Source organism: Nannospalax galili, unplaced genomic scaffold, assembly GCF_000622305.1.
Source record: "Nannospalax galili isolate Female #2095 unplaced genomic scaffold, S.galili_v1.0 scaffold175, whole genome shotgun sequence".
Classification (NCBI taxonomy): domain Eukaryota; kingdom Metazoa; phylum Chordata; class Mammalia; order Rodentia; family Spalacidae; genus Nannospalax; species Nannospalax galili.
In genome coordinates, this window is record NW_008336314.1 from 2,338,244 (window position 1) to 2,355,812 (window position 17,569).

A 17,569-nucleotide genomic window follows, 5' to 3' on the forward strand; every position below is an offset into this window, starting at 1 on the left:
GCTATTTTTTAAAGAGGCAGTAACCGTACTTACTGGACTGTCCACAAATTTAAAAGGAATGTATATTACATGTGTGGGTAGTAATGAAAGAAATTTTCTTGGGACTGAAGAGATGGCTCAGCGGTTAAAAGCACTGACTGCTCTTGCAGAGGACCCAGGTTCAATTCCCAGCACCCACATGGTGCCTAACAACTGTCCATGGCTCCACTTCCAAGGGATCCAATGTCTTCTGACCTCCACAAGCACTGCATAGCATGGGTGCATTTACACACATGCAGGCAATATCTTCATATACATAAAAAATAAATAAAATATTTAAAAGAAATTTTCTTAGGCAAAATAGTCTATTATCAACAGAAAAAAACTATTTTCAGACTTAATTTAAAATTCTTTCTGGGGGGCTGGAGAGATGGCTCAGCAGTTAAAGAGCACTGGCTGCTCTTGCAGAGGACCAGGGTTTGGATCCTAGCACCCACATGGCAGCTAACAACTGTTACTAACTCCAGTTCCAGGGGATCTGACACCCTCTTCTGACCTCTGCAGGCACTGCACAACACGGGTGCATTTACATACATGCAGGCAATACACTCATACACATAAAATAAAAATAATAAATAAAATATTTTAAAAACCCTTCTGCTAATTTAAGTTGTATGTTCATTGACAAAAATGCATCAGGCAATTTCTAACTTGTAAGATCATTCCTCTTAATTAAAGAGCTGCATTCTTTGTAGAAAATAAATAGCTATAGACTATGCTCCTACCTCAGGAATGATTTCACCAGCAAATCTGACCTGTCTCCTCTGCTGGTTCAGTAAAATAATCCTACTGTCAGAAATAATACATAAGACATTAAAACAGATTCTATGCAACTTAGTATGCAATAAAGTCTTAAAATAATATTGGCATATTTTTTATTTCACATGGTAATTAGAAATTGAGGAGACACTACTTAAAAACAGTGATTTATACTCAAAGTTAAAAATAGTAAGCTTTACTCAATGGACAAAATACTCTTTACAGAAAAAAATTTTAATTTCACATAGTTTACAAAATTTTATTATGACAAATTATATAATTTTGCTACTTGGGACTTGAGTTATCTACCTATTAACATTAGCATGCATTTATAAAATAAAATATTTGAAAATTACATTTTATATTCCTGTGAAAGGATATAATTAGTACATCTATATTAAAACTCAATGCAAGGTGGCTCTTTTGAAATGCCTTAAGAGGACTTAGTTCAAAAAGATCATTTTAAGGCATCTTATTAGTATAAATGCTAAGATAAGTAGGTGGAGGACAGATGAGTGGATTACCTCATACCTCACTTAAGATACATGCAGCTCCCACAAGCCCACTTTATATTAGTGAGCCACCTCTAAAAAGAAGTTTCTCACTTCTTTTTAATCTGTGTTGATGAGAACATAATTTTAATTTTAGCTAACAGTGTAATAAACATGCCACCTTATCTTGAATTTCACTTAAATTATATAGGCTCCCTTCCTTCAAAGGTGTCAGCAGACTTTCAAATGTATAGCACATATATCAAGTAAGAGGGGGAATTAATTATGCCATTTAAACACTAACAATATAAAGAAATAATCATTGGAATTTAAAGTAACTCCCAATTGAAGATTCTGCCCTCCAGCCTAAATAACAAGTTATAATCCTGGAATGAAACTTTTATATAGCATCCAAATTCTAAATTCTTGATAACAGTACCTGTTCATGTTTGTTAATGTTTGATCAGCTGATGGTGCACCAATTCTTTTATTACCAGCAAGATTTTTACCACCACTTCCAGTGTACGTGAATTCATCACCTCGGTCCTGCAAGGGAAGAATTTTATAATAAGATACCTAAACATGAGTATAATGTCACCAATTCTTATTTTGGAGCCAGAACATTTGGTTAGGATATTATTAATTGACATGTTTTCTCATACAATCTATCAAAACAAAGCAAAATGCAATCGTGTATGTAGTAAACATTCAATTTCTATCACTTGACAAAGATTTTGCTTCAAAATTCTAGTTTCCAACATCTTCAAATATAGTTATTCTCATGTCCTCTATGTACCCAAGTAATCTACAGTATGTTATAAGATAAGGTCTTATGGGTTAAAAATATTTCATTTAATTCAATGGTTATTAACCATATCAATAATAGATTGAGGTTCATTATAGATGGTATAATTTTTACCAACTCTTTACTAATTTGTTTTTCATAATTTAATTCTTGGCTGTCATCTACCTCATACTAAATTTTTCTGATGAATATTCAAACTTTGCATCAAATACATTTTATAAAGCAAATTTCCCTAAAACCTTCACCTTAAAATTCTAAAAGGATAATAAATTCTCTACATTTCAAACTCTGAATTCACCCATGGTACATTCAAATAAAAAAAAAAAATAAGCATTCCTACTATTAAAAAAGAAATCTAAGGCTGGATGTATTGGTGTATGCCTTTAATCCTAGCATTTGGGAGGCAGAGACAGGTGGATCTCTGTTGAGTCCAAGGCCAGCATGGGCTACATAGTGAGCTCCAGGTCAGCCAGGGCTGCATAGTGAGACCCTATCTCAAAAAAATAAAGGTGGGGGCTGGAAAAATGGCTCAGTGGATAAGAGCACTGGCTGCTCTTGCGGAAGAGACTAGCGTTTAGTTCCCACACCCACATGGTGGCTCACAACTGTCAGTAACTCCAGTTTCACAGATATGATGCCCTCTTCTGGAATCCATAGGTATTGTATAAGGCATTGGTTCTCTCCCTCAACCTACAGGTCCTGGGAATTGAACTCAGGTTGTTATGTCTGGTGGCAAGCCCCTCTATGTGTTAAGCTACCTTTTTGGGGCCCAGTAGTTCTTCTTTAATACCAAATCACTTTCTCTTCAAATATTTATTGTTATTTTTATTTATTTTATGTGTATGAGTGTTTTGTCTGCATGTGTGTAAGTACACTTGTGCTGTGTAGTGCCTATAGAGGTCAGATCCCCCTGCAACTCCGCTGGAGTTATGGATGGTTGTTAGCCACCATGCAGGTTCGAACCTGGGAATCAAACCTGGGTCATCTACAAGAGCAGTCAGTGTTCTTAACCGCTTAGCCAGCACTCCAGCCCATTACCAAATCACTTTCATCAGTTCACGATGAATTTAAGGCACTGAAGCTTTTTTTCCTACTAAGTACTTAATTCTATGACAGTTACTTACTTCCCCATACTGGATTAAAACCTAATAAAATTTTTCTGCTTTAAAAGTATTTTCATGAGCCAGACATGATGATAGATGCCTAAAACCCCAGAACTCGTAATGGTGAAGGAGGAAAACTGAGAGCTGGAGTTTGAGGCCAGTTTGAGTTCCAGGATAGCCTGGGCTATATAGTAAAGAGAGACTGCCTAGGAATGAATGAACAAAAACACAACAGTATATTTCTATTGGCCCCCAAAGCTTCAATTCAAATTTTGTTAATGAATATTAAGGTCTCTGTTTTATTTTATTATTTTTTTATTTTATGTGTATGAGTGCAATGCCTGCATGTATGCGTAGTGCAATGCCCACAGAGGACAGAAGAGGATCCCCAGGAACTGAAATTATGGACAGCTGTTAGCCACCATGTGGGTGCTGGGATTCGAACCCAAGTCTTCTGCAAGAATAGCCAGTGCTCTTAACCACTGAGCTATCTCTCCAGCCCAGGTCTCTATTTTTGTAAAATAAAGTGTTCTTCAGGTTCTTATATAGTGTGTATTCTATGTGAAGAAATAAACAAATACATCTATAATAATCCAGAACAATTTTTTCTTTTAAGATATGTAGCTTACGATGGCCTCAAACTCACTATGTAGCTGAGCATGACCTTGAATTCCCAATCCTTCTGCCATCATGTCCCAAGTGCTGAGATTATAGGCATGTGCAACCATGCCCCACCAAAAACCCTTCCTAAATTGATCAGAAACAATCTTTTATATTGTTTCTGGATTGACTCCAGAATACTCAAAATTCATAACCACCAATTTTTCAAGTTCTAAGCATGAGAGTGCAATAAAGAAACAGTAGTGAGCACATGACAGAATAATATGTGAAATTTATGCTACACAGTGATTAAAACAGAAGGTAAGTATTTCTGGTAAGTATTTGGCAGCAAATAACCAAATAATCAGGAATCAAGAATAACAGTTAAAACATATACCACACCATCAACTTGTACTTCAATCATGCCAACAAAAGTTTTGTTTACAATAGCACAGGGGAAAAAAAAACTCTCTATACTGTCAGAGTTTAGTCAGTATCATTTCAGATTATTTTCCCTAATGAAATAAGATTGGCCTAAATTTGTTCTAACTTCTAGGTAATGGTCCACCAAACTGTATTGCTAAGAGTCACTTAAGCAAGGTTATACTGCCTACACAAGGGACATGTGCTGTCACAGAATTTCCCAATCCCCCACCCTGGTGCTGAACCCAGGGCCATGTGCCAGTACTATTAGGCAAACATCCCACTACTTGTTCATCTCTATTCTACCTCCAAAGCTGGTAAAGCAGCTACCTAAATCAGCTGGTTGATCTTGCCATCAACCTACTCACAGACCTCCAGCCTCATCTTCTCAAACCCCCCCTTAAAGACTATAAGACCCCCCTAAAGCACAACTAGGACCACAAACTTTTCCCAGACATTATTAATGATTAATTCAAGATTATCTGGAATATAACCTTAATCTCTCATTTCTCTTTACCATACTTGTCAAATTTGGTACTACTACTACTACTACTGATAGCACCTACCTAACACATAATTAATTCATTTAACCCTCACACCAACTTATGAGGTGAGTATATAAACATTATTTAGCTTTCTAAGTAATTTTTCCATAAATGTTGTAATGCTTGACTAACAATGATACTCTTAAAGAAGGGGGGATAACACCGCTTCTCCAGTTCAACTTGTAGCATTCATTTTTAACTTTACAGAGTTGGAAGTGCATCACAAACAAGATAAGCTTATGCTCTAGAGAACATAACATTTGAGACATTCTTATATATGACTACATAAATTATCTCATTTAATTTAACTATTTTTCTGATATAAAATAAGGTTACTGCACTGTTATCTGTGAGACAATCAACAGCTACCTAATTGGACTCAAAGCCCTTTCAATGGGAGTAAACTCATGGGTGCTACTATAAACTCAGCCAAATACACATGGCAGGAGAGGACACAGATCCTAGAGAAAGCCCTAGCTCTTTCATATCTCTAGACAAATGAAATTTCTTGCTATATCCTAAATATAAATCCTTATATTTACAGATAAGCACGCTGTATACCACTTATCAAAGAAGCTTCTTTTTGCAACAGATGGACATAACTGCAGAATTGCACATCTGGTCAGACACAGAGAACATATGCCTGAGAGATGCCCAGTACTAGGTGAAAATCTATAGTTGAAATAGTTGAACCTCTAAAACTAAGGATCATGGAACATAGCGGAACAAGAGGTAGAGAGAAAACTAATGCATCCCTGAACTCTTACCAGTAAACCTTCCTTATACAACAGTGTGATGCACACAGAAGGCCACAACTGGCCACTGTAGAGTGTGAGATAGAACTCCTATATGGAACCTCATCCACCCACTCAGGGACCACTGAAGGTGCAGAAAGATTGTAAGAGCCAGGGCTGGTTCATGAACACAGGGAAGCAGAGGCTTTCAGGCCACTGGAAGTTTGCACATGTGAACTTGTGGCAATGGTGGGTGGCATCAAGCACAGGACCCATGCCAACTCAATTAAACAAGGGGAGGTGAGAAATAGGTGAAGGGTCAGCACTAGATTCAGAACTATTGGAGACTGACTGCTATTGGATGAGGGAGAGTATGCCTTACATATGATCTCTAGATGGGCTGACTAGCCTCCAGTGGATGAATTTACACTGAAGGACATTTGGGTACAAATGCCTGAATGGATAGGATATAACATGTATGGTGGAATACATGAGGTCCAGTGGGGGGTTGGGGGAGGCATGGATGGAGAAGGGGGACTAAATTTGATTAAGAACTGTTCTATGAAATTACAAAACCTTAATAAAAACATAATGTTAACTTTTTCTCATTTTACTGGTTTATGAAAGTTAAATGATTTGGCCAGTTTCACAGTCAATAAACGTCAGAGCCCAAATCAACTACAATTGTCTAGAAAATGAAAACAAATGCTAAACGGACTTCACTTCTAGTTGGCTTTTATCATAAAATCTTTTATAGTTCTAAAGGCTGAGTGTAACTCTATAACATCTTTTGCATTTCTGAAAAATACCTAAGATATACTTTCAAAATATATGTTAAAGAAGTACACAAATGATCAACTTGAATATTTTCATTTTCAGTTTCCTCTGCCATGCTTAAACAAATGTGATGCTACATTTGCATTCCAGAAAATGTTAAGCTTCTTAATTTTATCTGAAATCACACTACACTTGCGCACTCCACAGCTACTCTAATTCATCATTAAACATTCCACAAAAGCAAGAAAATACCTGACTACCACTTATCTGAAGAACAACAAAAAAGCAAACACAAGAGGCTGGTCACTTGCCTAACATGTACACAGGTTTGGGTTCCATTCCCAGCACAATCCAAAACAAAACAGAGTACAATGATGTAGCTATAAAAGGACAACCTAAGTCGGGCATTGTGGTGCACGCCTTTAATTCCGGCTCTGGCAGACACAGGCAAATCTCTGTGAGACTGAGGCCAGCCTGCTGGTCTACATAGCAAGTTCCAGGTTAACTGAGGTTACAGGGAGACTCAAAAAGACAAAAAAAAAAAAAAAGTTGGGTGTGGTGGCACACGCCTTTAATCTCAGCAGGCAGGCGGATCTCTGTGAGTTCAAGGCCAGCCTGGTCTACATAGTGAGTTCTAGGACAGCTGGGGCTACAGGGAGACCCCGTCTCAAAACGACCCCCCCCCCCAAAAAAAGGGCAGCCTACTAATGGAAATCCTAAGAACAGAATGTCCAGCATTATGACTGTGTCAATGTCAAGATCCTGGCTGTAATTAACTATAGAAAGTTTACCAAAATATCACTTTTGGTAAAGGGCACATATCATTTCTAATACTATTAAGTATGCATCTGCAATTATTTTCAAAATAGGCTTAATTTTTTAAGTTCCATAAAGAATATATTTTCTTTATAATAATTATCAAATGTACATTTTTTTTTTTGGTCTTTTTGAGACAGGGTGAGATCCTTCTGCCTCTACCTCTTGAGTACTTGGATTAAAGGTATTCAACACCACACCCCATTCAAATCTACATTTAAGTCAAATTAGTACATTGTAAAAATTAGTACACTGCCAAACCTTGTAACTTTTTTTTTTTATATGTATGAGTGTATTGCCTGCAGCTATGTTGTACAATGCCCGTGGAGATCAGAAGAAGCATTCAGATCCCTGAAACTGGAGTTATAGATGGTTGTTAGCCACCATATGGGTGCTGGGAATTGAACCCGGTCCTCTGCAAGAGCAATTAGTGCTCTTAATGGCTGAGCCATTTCTCCAGCCCCATGCCAAACCTTATAACAATAAAACCAATCAATTCAACATTCAAAACTATGCTTTAGAGACAGTAGTCTTCAATGTATCTTAGAAACAGCTTTTGTGTTTTATGAAATGATCAAGAAAGGTACAAGGTTGTATCATTACTTACAACTTCATCTGCAAATCCACCAGCCAGGACAAGAGAATAAGCCCCATCATTGCTGCGACCATGAATTCCACCAACATGAGGCCTATGAACACCTGCTTCGCTCACCTATTCAGTGAAAGAAAGTATCAAAGTACATTATGAATATGTATGAGATTGTGAAAGAATAAGTAAAAATACGTAAATGAGCAGCACAACTGAGTTACACTTACAAAATGCTTTCACACTGGATTATTGAACTCTAAAACCCCAATCATGTTTCACCCAGAGTTCATGCTCTCATTTTAGCTTTTATCCAAATAAATTCTAAAGGCACTGAGTTTTTCCTAGTTCCACTGCTCCATCTTACTCACATGCGCAGTTACAATAGACCCTTCTGCACGTGTTCTGCTCCTTCAAACCCATTCTATCATAAACAGAATGACCTTTTTGTTTATTTCTTGAGACAGAGTCTTGCTAGGTATTCCTGGCTGGCCTGGAAATCACTATGTGTATCAGGTTGGCCTCAAACTTGTAGCCATCCCTCTGCCTTTACCTTCCAAGTGCAGGGATTACAGGCATGAGCCACCACGCCTGGCTCAGAATGGTCCTCATAAATAACAGTAATTCTTGGTTGGGTCTGAAAGATGGCTTAGGGCCTAGTACTCAAGAGGACCAGATTTGGGGTAGGTATAGAAGCCAGAAGGCAGAAGAAGGATCTGAAACCACACTAATTCTCAAGACTATCCATACAGGCAGGCTCTAGGTTTGATTAGGAAAACCTACCTCAAAAGAATAAGGTGGAAGAATGATTGAGAAAGATTCTCAACATCAACCCTGGGCCTCCACATACATGTGCACACATCCTCGCATAAGCATTTCCACAACCATGTGAGCATGTATACACACGTGCATGTACATTTACATTACTAACATGTGAAAAGGAACAAAAAAGAAAAATAATTCTTGGTACTACAAACGTGATCAAAAGCTGTGGCTGGGAGGTCACAGGCCCTAGTGGGGAAACTACTGCTACTTTGCTACACGGACTTGATGTGTTTGTCAAATTGCCTTCTAAATAACCATGCCCATGCCCATAGATTAGTGCTGCTGTCAGTTTTGGCCACAGAAGCTTCTTTTGGCAGTGATCAGGTTCACTGAAGAAGCTCCTAAGTGGTTCAAGTATAGAGAATTACTGACTATTGAATGCCCAGTTGCAAATGGGCCATTTACATTACTACCTCTAAGACTCAGAGAACATGGCCAAGAAAGGGGTGGGGGAAAAAAACAAAACAAAAACATACCAGCCAGAGGAAGAGACGGGGAGTGATATGGATCATTGGATTCTATGCATGACATGGCTGTTGTATCTGCATAAGACCTTCACAAGATTGGGCCCATCAACATCCTGTCATGGAAGGGGGAGGGGTTCATGGGACCCCACCCTTCCTTGAAGATTTATATACAGTTACTAGTTAATGGAGGAGGAAGAGGTGTTTTCTTTGGTGGTATAGTTGCAAGGAATGTGCCCATGCTCCTATAAACAAACCCTTACCCAGGCTCCTGTCAGCAAGCCCAATGAAACTCCTTGGGTCACACACATACACACATCAAGACAAGAAAGAAGAGGGGTGCCTAGTCAGGAAGGGGATTAGTGGGAGTGGGAGGACAGGAATTGGTAATGAGGGGGTGAATACAATAAAAATATGTTATGTATATGTATGAAAATGTCATAATGAAATCCATTATATATAATTTATTCCAGTAAAACCATTAAAAGAATAATTCTATGTTTGACTTTCAACTGCTTAAGATATATTAAATTGTCTCATAATAACAAACTCAAGCTAAGCATTATTCATTACCCTTTTCCCAATTTGGCTCCTGTCATTTTCTCAGCTTTATTTCCAGCTTCTTCATGGAACCTCTATATGTAAGACTATATGACTCAGTGCTAACCAATCATGCTCTCCTTCTCAAATGTAGCAATACTTTCCTACTTCAACAACCTACTGCCTTTTCTCATTATCTTGAATTCTGCTTCACTGAAACAAGTGCCTTTCTTTATGTTTCAAACACCCCAAGAAAAGCACTGTAATTTGTGCTTGTCATACAATTGTTCAGAGTAAAGGAAGCCGAAATTCAAGGTAACACAGTGAATTTGGGACACAAGGGTCTCAGAACCCAACAAGAAGCTAATAAGAGAAATAGCACCTGGAAAGGCTCAGGCCTTAGAAATACCTTCACCTTAGCAAGAGACAAGGCCACGGGATTTCCTGACCTTATCAACCCTGACAAACATATACCTGTTCTTTCATCTCTAGTTCATCCCTTCAATGGCAAGCGTATCCTATTAGTTCCTTAGGTGAATAACCTCAGAGTGATCTTAGACACTTTAATACATTTAAAGAGATACTTTTTTTGGTCTTTTTGAGATTAAAGAGATTTTTTAAAAGTTTGGCAATGAAGTGGTAACAAAAACACAGAAATATGAAGCACATAAAAATATTTATAGTTTTCCATTGGCAGTAACCTACAAGACACAGTATAGGAAAGTACTTTCTAAATTGGACATCAGTTGCTCAGGAAGAAAGGTTAACAATCAACAAATGGGACCTCATTAAACTAAAAAGCTTCTGTACAGAAAAAGAAACAATCAAGAAGGTAAAGAGAAAACCCAGAGTTGGAGAAAATCTTCATCAGTGACACATCTGACAGAGGTTTAACATCCAGGATATATAAAGAACTAAAAAAACAAAGAATTAAGAAAACAAATGACCCAATTAAAAGATGGGCTAAAGATCTAAACAAAGAGTTCTCGAAAGAAGAAATAAAGATGGCTGAGAAACATTTTCAAAAGTGTTTGGACCTTTGGCTTATCTTCACAGAGGCGGAACTGGTAAAAGAAAGGAGACAGGGGCTCCTCCCAAGCCTATGTGACCCCTGACGAACAGATCCTCAAACGACCTTAAGAGTAAAATTAATTGGTTTATCTGGACCAAATGTATGGCCTTAAACACCCAAAAGGAAAGTATAACCAAAGATTAAAGAGGCCAATATAATTTCATAAGAGTCCACATGTATAGCCAAAGGCTACACAACAAGCAACAATGCCAGACAGGCGATACCTTCTTTTGAGTTGTTGGCCAAGGTGGCCAAAGGGATTCCCTTTGGAATAGTAAGAATAGTTACTTTGGATAGTAAACCAGCATAGAACTGGGAAAATGAACAGCAGACCCCAATCTTATCTAAAGGAATATTGACAACTGATTGCTGCTATATGAGGAACAGCTGACCCTCCTGAAACAAAGACTGCTAGACAGGCTGACTAGATTCACCAGAAAGGCAAGTAGTAGGGAGTGGCTGGGGGTTCCCAACAACACAGCAGACAGTAGCAGGGATATCAGAGTATAAGGGCTCTAGAGCGGGGAGGCAGGCTATGGGAGGGTGCTATCTGGGAAGTGAGTGTTACAAAAAAAGTGTTCAACACTGTAGTAATTAGGGAAATGCAAATTAAAACCACCTTAAAATTTCATCTTACCCCAGTCGTTCTGGCTAAGATCAAGAGAACAAATGATGCCAAATGCTAGCGAGGATGTGGGGAAAGGGGAACCCTCATCCAGTGCTGGCAGGACTGCAAACTTGTGCAACCCCTATGGAAAGCAGTGTGGAGAGCTCTTAAATAAAACTAAGAATGAGGGAGCTGGAGATATAGCTCAGCAGTTAAGAGCACTGGCTGCTCTTGCAGAGGACCTGGGCTTGATTCTCAGCACCCACATGGCAGCAAACAACTGTCCTAACTCCAGGGGATTTGATACCCTTGTTTGACCTCTGCAGGCATTGCATGACACGGGTGCACTTACATAAATGCAGGCAATACACTCATACACATAAAATAAAAATAATAAAATATTTAAAAAAACAGAACAACTAAGAATGAACCTATCATTTGAACAGGTTATACCACTCCTTGGCATATACCCAAAGGACTCATCCTATTGCAGAGGTACTTGCACAATCATGTTTGTTGTTGCTCACAACAGCTAAGAGATGGAAGCAATCTAAGTGTCCCTCAGCTGACCAGTGGATAACGAAAATTTGGTATATTTATACAATGGAGTTATACATAATGGTAAAGAAAGACAAAATCATGGAATGTGCAGGTAAATGGATGGAATTAAAAAATGTTATACTAAGTGAAGTAACACAGACTCAGAAAAACAAAAGATGTCTGTTCCTCCCCATTTGTGGATCCTAGAATCAAATCCTTATATGTAAGTATATATATCCTGATGTAACTGCAGGAACCAGGAAAATGGGAGAATCAGGGAGGTTAAGGGAAAGAAGGAACCCAAGAGAGAAAAACAGTAAGAGATAGGTGTTACTAAGGGGGAAATGTGTAAAATGGGGGTAGTTAAATGGGAGGGCAGGAGGAAGGCTATACAAGGAACTATGGGGATGATAAAGGGGAAGAAGGAGCTCAAGAAAGGTAGGACCATAGTAGACAGGAATTATCAAGGGAGAAATGGGGGAAATGGGGATACTTTAAATGGGAAGAATGGGAAGGGAGGATAAGACAGGAAGAGAGAGAGAAGACATAAATAATGCCTAGCTAGAACAAAAACCAGAGGTAATCATATTAGTCTGAAAACCTACTAAAAAATTACACATACAATATCTCTACATGAGTCCATGTGTATAATTAAAGGCTACATAACAAGAAGTAGTGCCAGACAGGAGAAACCTTTCTTTGAGTCGTTGGCCAGGGTGGTCCAGGAGACTGCCAAAATTACATAGCCTATTGCCATAGTCCTTGATTGCCTCCCAGAATTTGAAGGTAAGATCCTATTGTTGAAGACAGGACATACTTCAGACACAGGATTTGGAATAATGGAGATGAAAGAGACCTGGAAGTCACCTCCCCTGAAGGCTAGCTCTCATAGGTTTGGAGAGCACTCTTCAAGCCGGTAAGGGAAAGCATCAATCAATTGTCCAATACCAGCTTCAAGGCCTAAAAACCACACCAATGACCAGCACAGCAAATGACATTGGTGTAGTAGTGGCACTTTTATCTTGGAGTAATGAACCTAATTGGACCCTAAAGCCCACTCAATGGGAGGGAAATCATGTATGGTACTGTAAACCTAGACAAATAAACATAGCTGGAGAGGTCATCGATCTTGAGAGAAAAGCCCAAGGCTGTCATATCCCTAGACAAAAGTAATTTCTTACTATGTACAAAATATGAATCCTTAAATTTACAGACAAGTATCCCAGTCACCACTCCTCAAAGATACTTCTTTTACAACAGACAGATTATTTCAGAGTTCCACCACTGGTCACACACAGACACTGTGAATTGCCCAAGTCTAAGTGACACATATACAATGCAACCTCTACACCTAAGGTTCACAAAACATAGAACTAGGGATGAAGAGAACACTAATGCATTTTTCAATTCTCATTAATTAAGTTCCCTCATGCAACAGAAGGCCAGGAAAACAAAAGGTCACAAATGGCCAAAATGTAAAGAATAAGAGTCTACAGAGTGTGAGTCCTTGGACAGGACTCTTACATGAAAATTTGCCCACCCAGGACTCAAGGATCACTGCGGAAGAAGGGATAGAAAGATTTTTAAGAGCCAGGGAGGAGGGGCATGGCCATACAGAAATGGTCCTACAGGCACCTGGGTGCCTTCTCATACAAACCTACAGCAATGGTGTTAGCATGCACAAGACCCATGCAAATTCAAGCAGGCAAAAACGCCAGCACAGAACTGCGGGAAAGCCCCAATCTTAGTTGAAGAGTTTTGGTAGCTGATAAGTGCTTGGGTGAGGAAGATCTGATTCTCTCTCTTCCTCCGCCCCCTCCCCGCCTTTTTTTGTGTCTTTTTGAGACAGGGCAGCTGGTCTGCAACTCACTATGTAGATCAGGCTGGTTTCAAACTTACAGAGATCCACCTGCCTCTGTCTCCTGAGTACTGGGATTAAAAGCCTGGCTAAGAGCTGATCTTCTTAGACCTCAGTGGATGAACTTGCACTGAGGGACATCTAGGGACACTAACTTGACATGATAGGCCTTAAGACAAATGACCAAATGTAGGAAGGGGGGGGGGGGGCCTATGGGAGGGGGCCAATAGGGAAGGGGGTATAAAGATTAGGAAGTTCTGTATGAAATACACAAAAATTCAATAAGAAATTAAAAATCAATAAAAATTTTAGAAAAAAATTTTAAAGAATGCAAAAATATATAGTTTTCATTGTTTTTTAGTTTTGATGCTTAAGGACCTCATGCATTCTGGGCAAGTGTTCAACCACTGACCTATACTGCCAGTCCCACATTTTACTGTACATGATAGATCCCAGGTTATAAAAATATAAATCTTAAACTGGACATGGTGGAACATGCCTTTAATCCCAGTATTTGGGAAGCAGAGGCATGTGAATCTGTGAGATCAAAAGCAGCCTGATCTACTAAGCAAGACAGGGTAACAGGGAGACCTGTCTCAAAAGGACCATATATATATATATATATGAAAGAAAACAAATAGTGACTGTAGAATGGAAGGGCTAGAATTAAATTTTCATCTTTTATGGATGGAAGTTTAAAAACTAAAATATAAAGGAAGAAAGCAATAAATATAATGTATAATTTAAGACTAAATGAGGTACGTTCAAGAGAAACAAAATTTTCTGAGAAACAGAAAATAAGGATGAAAAGTAGGGTAGGTTTTAAAAATACAAATCACATACTACTACTTAATCTTCAAGCAATGTACATACATTAATTTAAAGTTGTATCAAATGTAGAAGTACCAGGGACACTAAACATAGAAAATAAAGTCTCTTTTACTGTCCCTAATCCAAAGTATCTTTTTGGAAAGTTTGTTTTCACATTCAATTTTCCATGATAAAATTAATCTTCTGGGGCAGAAAGATTGTAAGAGCCAGAGGTGGTGGATGACCACAAAGAAACAGAGTTTTTCAGAAAGTTGGTCAGTTATCATATGAACTCAGGAATGGTGACAGTATGCCCAAATACCATGCAAACTCAAACCAAACAAAATCTCAGCACAGACATGAAGCGGTAAGAAGCTCCAACCCCACCTAAGGAAACTGTGACAATAGCTGCTGGAAGGGGCAGAGACAGATTCTTTCAAGCATGGGACTCTTCCCAGACTCTAGTGGATGGAATCTCACCGAAGGACATTTGGAGACACAAATTAGATGCTATAGGACTTACTTGGGCAAGAGCAATAGGGGAGGTAGTGAATAGGTTTGGGAATCTAAATACCATCAAACTATATTGTATAAAAATTGCAAAAACTCAGGCTGGAGAGATGGCTCAGCAGTTATGGGCACAGGCTGCCCTTGCAGAGCACCTGGGTTTGGGTCTCAGTACCCACATAATAGGTAACAACCATTCCTAACTCCAGTTCCAGGGAATCCGACACACTCTTCTAGCCTCTGCAGACACTGCACTACACAGGTGCGCCTACCTACATGCAAGCAATACACTCATTCACATAAAATAAAAATAGACAAAATATTAAAAAAGAAAATTGCAAAAATTCAATTAAAAATTAACCTTCTAAAGAAGAAATCAGGAATAAATAATGTAGAATATTACTCAAGGGGAAAAGGTAAATAATTTTAGGACTAGATTAACTGGCACTTATGCTCAATATTTTAGCATTCATTCATTCACGAGGAAGGAAGGTGTCTAAAGGAAGCCTAAAGTTCAATGATATTAATAAAAATTTACCACATAGCTTAAAATTTATTATCTCAAGTATATTTTTCTGAAGAAAAATTCTTTCAAAAACTTCACAATACCCATACCCAAAACAACAGTAAAGCAAAGCATTAACAAGGTAACTGACGCCTTGTACTATGATGTATACTGCTCTGTCTGCTAACTTTTGGGGAGGAAGACATTTATTCCAAAGAAAAATCTTTCATTCTATCTAACAAATGAATGACATGTGCTACTGGGATGAAGTCCGTTTACGATTAAAAACAAATGGTGAGGGATTGGTAAGGGAGGAGGGGGAAGTAATTGTCCCCTGCCTCCACACATTCCCCAGGGCCACCAGGACTCTGGCACTCTTCCCCATCCCCACCCCTGGGCCTCAGTTTCCCCAAATGGTGCATGTAAGAAACCTGAGGGAGGAAGGGGAGGGTGTTTGGTAAGGAAGTCAAGGTTTCAACCCAGCTCTGGGTCCTCCTTATCCCAAACCCGAGCCCTGGATTACCAGTTTGTCCAAGTGACACAAGGGACACGAGGGAGAAAGAAAAGGGCTGTTTGCAAGGAAGCCAAGGTTAAATCTGAGTTCAGGGTCCCCCCTACCCCATCAGAGCTTCAGTTTACCCAAGCCATGCAGAGTACCCCAGGGGAGGGCTTGCAAGGACCAGCTGAGCTGGGAGGAGGGAAATCCCCTCCCTTCCTCTCCGAATGCAACCTGCCCACGAGCCTACCACCCAGCAATTCCATAAACCTCCATTGGGTTGCAATGCCTTGGTTGGCTAAGGGCATGCAAGGGTGTCATTTTCCTGGCCTTGTAATTTTCCCTCACCAGGCCTGCTTGCAGGTGTTGTGGGGCATGGACCAGGACCCTGGCAAAAGATCCTGGTTACTTTGAGGAAAGATGACAATGGAAGAAGGGAAAGTGTGGACTCAACCCAACTCCCCCTGCCTCCTTCTCTCCCACTTCCTCTTGGTTCTGGGAGAGGTCTACAGAGGGAGGGGAAGGGAAGAGGAGACAGGAGGGGACAGACCATCCAGGCCTGGTCAGGCCTACTGGGTTCTGCCTACAGTAGGTGCCAACCGAGGACCTGACTGCATGTAAATCCACTGCGTAGGGGAAGCAGGAAGCAGGGGGTGTGGGCTGCAGCCTCAATTTCTCCTTCTGAACCCTTTTGGATGGGGAATGCCCAACCTCACTTTAGCTTTAATTGAGTGGCTATCTCAGAAGGGGGTCCATCTGCCTCAAAATACCATTATCCTTACCTTAGGATCGTTTTCTTTTTTGTCTCTCTTTTTAAACAGGATCTCACTATAAAGCCCTCCCTGACTGGCCTGGAATTCAGAGATCCACCTACCTCTGCCTCCAGAATGCTGGGGTTAGAGGTGTACAACATCATGCCTAGCTATTTTCCATTTACTATTATTACTGTTACCGTTTTATCTCACAGGCTGGTCTTGGTCTGTTTATTGTTTTGTTTTGGGGTTTCAAAGCATTGATTGCCCCCTATGTCTTCAAATACACACTTGTTATTTTTTTTTTCATACAATGAATTAAAAGTACCTTTTCAGATGGGTGTAGCAGTGCACACCTTTAATCCCAACGCTCGAGGCAGATGCAGGTGAATCTCTTTTGAGTTTCAGGCCACCCTGGTCTACATAGGGAGTTTGGGATAGCCAGGGCTAAATAGTGAGATTCTGTCTCAAAATAAAAATAAGTTTCAATAACCAAAAACAAACAAACCAAATGTTAACACTGCTTCAATTTTATAAAATGAAATATACCTGGAGATGTTACTCCTTGCTTTTTCTTCCCTTTATTTTATTTTGTTTTTCAGACGGGGTCTCTCTGTAGCCCCAGCTGTCCTGGAACTCACTGTGTAGACCAGGCTGGGTTCGAACTCACAGAGATCCACCTGCGTCCGCCTCCCAAGTCCTGGGATTAAAGGCGTGTCCCGCCACACCTTGTTTTCCTTTTTTATAAAGACAAGGTCTCACTTAGTAGCCCTGACTGGTCTGGAACTTGATGTGTGGAACAGGGTCACATTGAACTCAGAGATTTGCATAACTTTGCCTTCTAAGCACTACAATTAAAGGTGGGCCCAGCTACTGCTTCAATTTTAACTATACAAATTTTACCACTTCAATTAA

The 17,569-nt window shown here is 39.5% G+C and overlaps 1 protein-coding gene across 2 annotated transcripts in view; it reads right to left on the reverse strand.

The window, feature by feature from the left end:
- Positions 1-17,569, reverse strand: part of Uhrf2 (ubiquitin like with PHD and ring finger domains 2) — a 98,579-nt gene that overhangs the window by 11,989 nt on the left and 69,021 nt on the right. For both annotated transcript variants that reach the window (XM_008831099.2, XM_008831100.3), the window contains 2 exons: positions 7,700-7,804; positions 1,729-1,835 (listed from right to left, as the gene is read on the reverse strand). In XM_008831099.2, the coding sequence (XP_008829321.1) occupies positions 1,729-1,835; positions 7,700-7,804 (212 nt within the window). The remainder of the gene's footprint in view (positions 1-1,728; positions 1,836-7,699; positions 7,805-17,569) is intronic.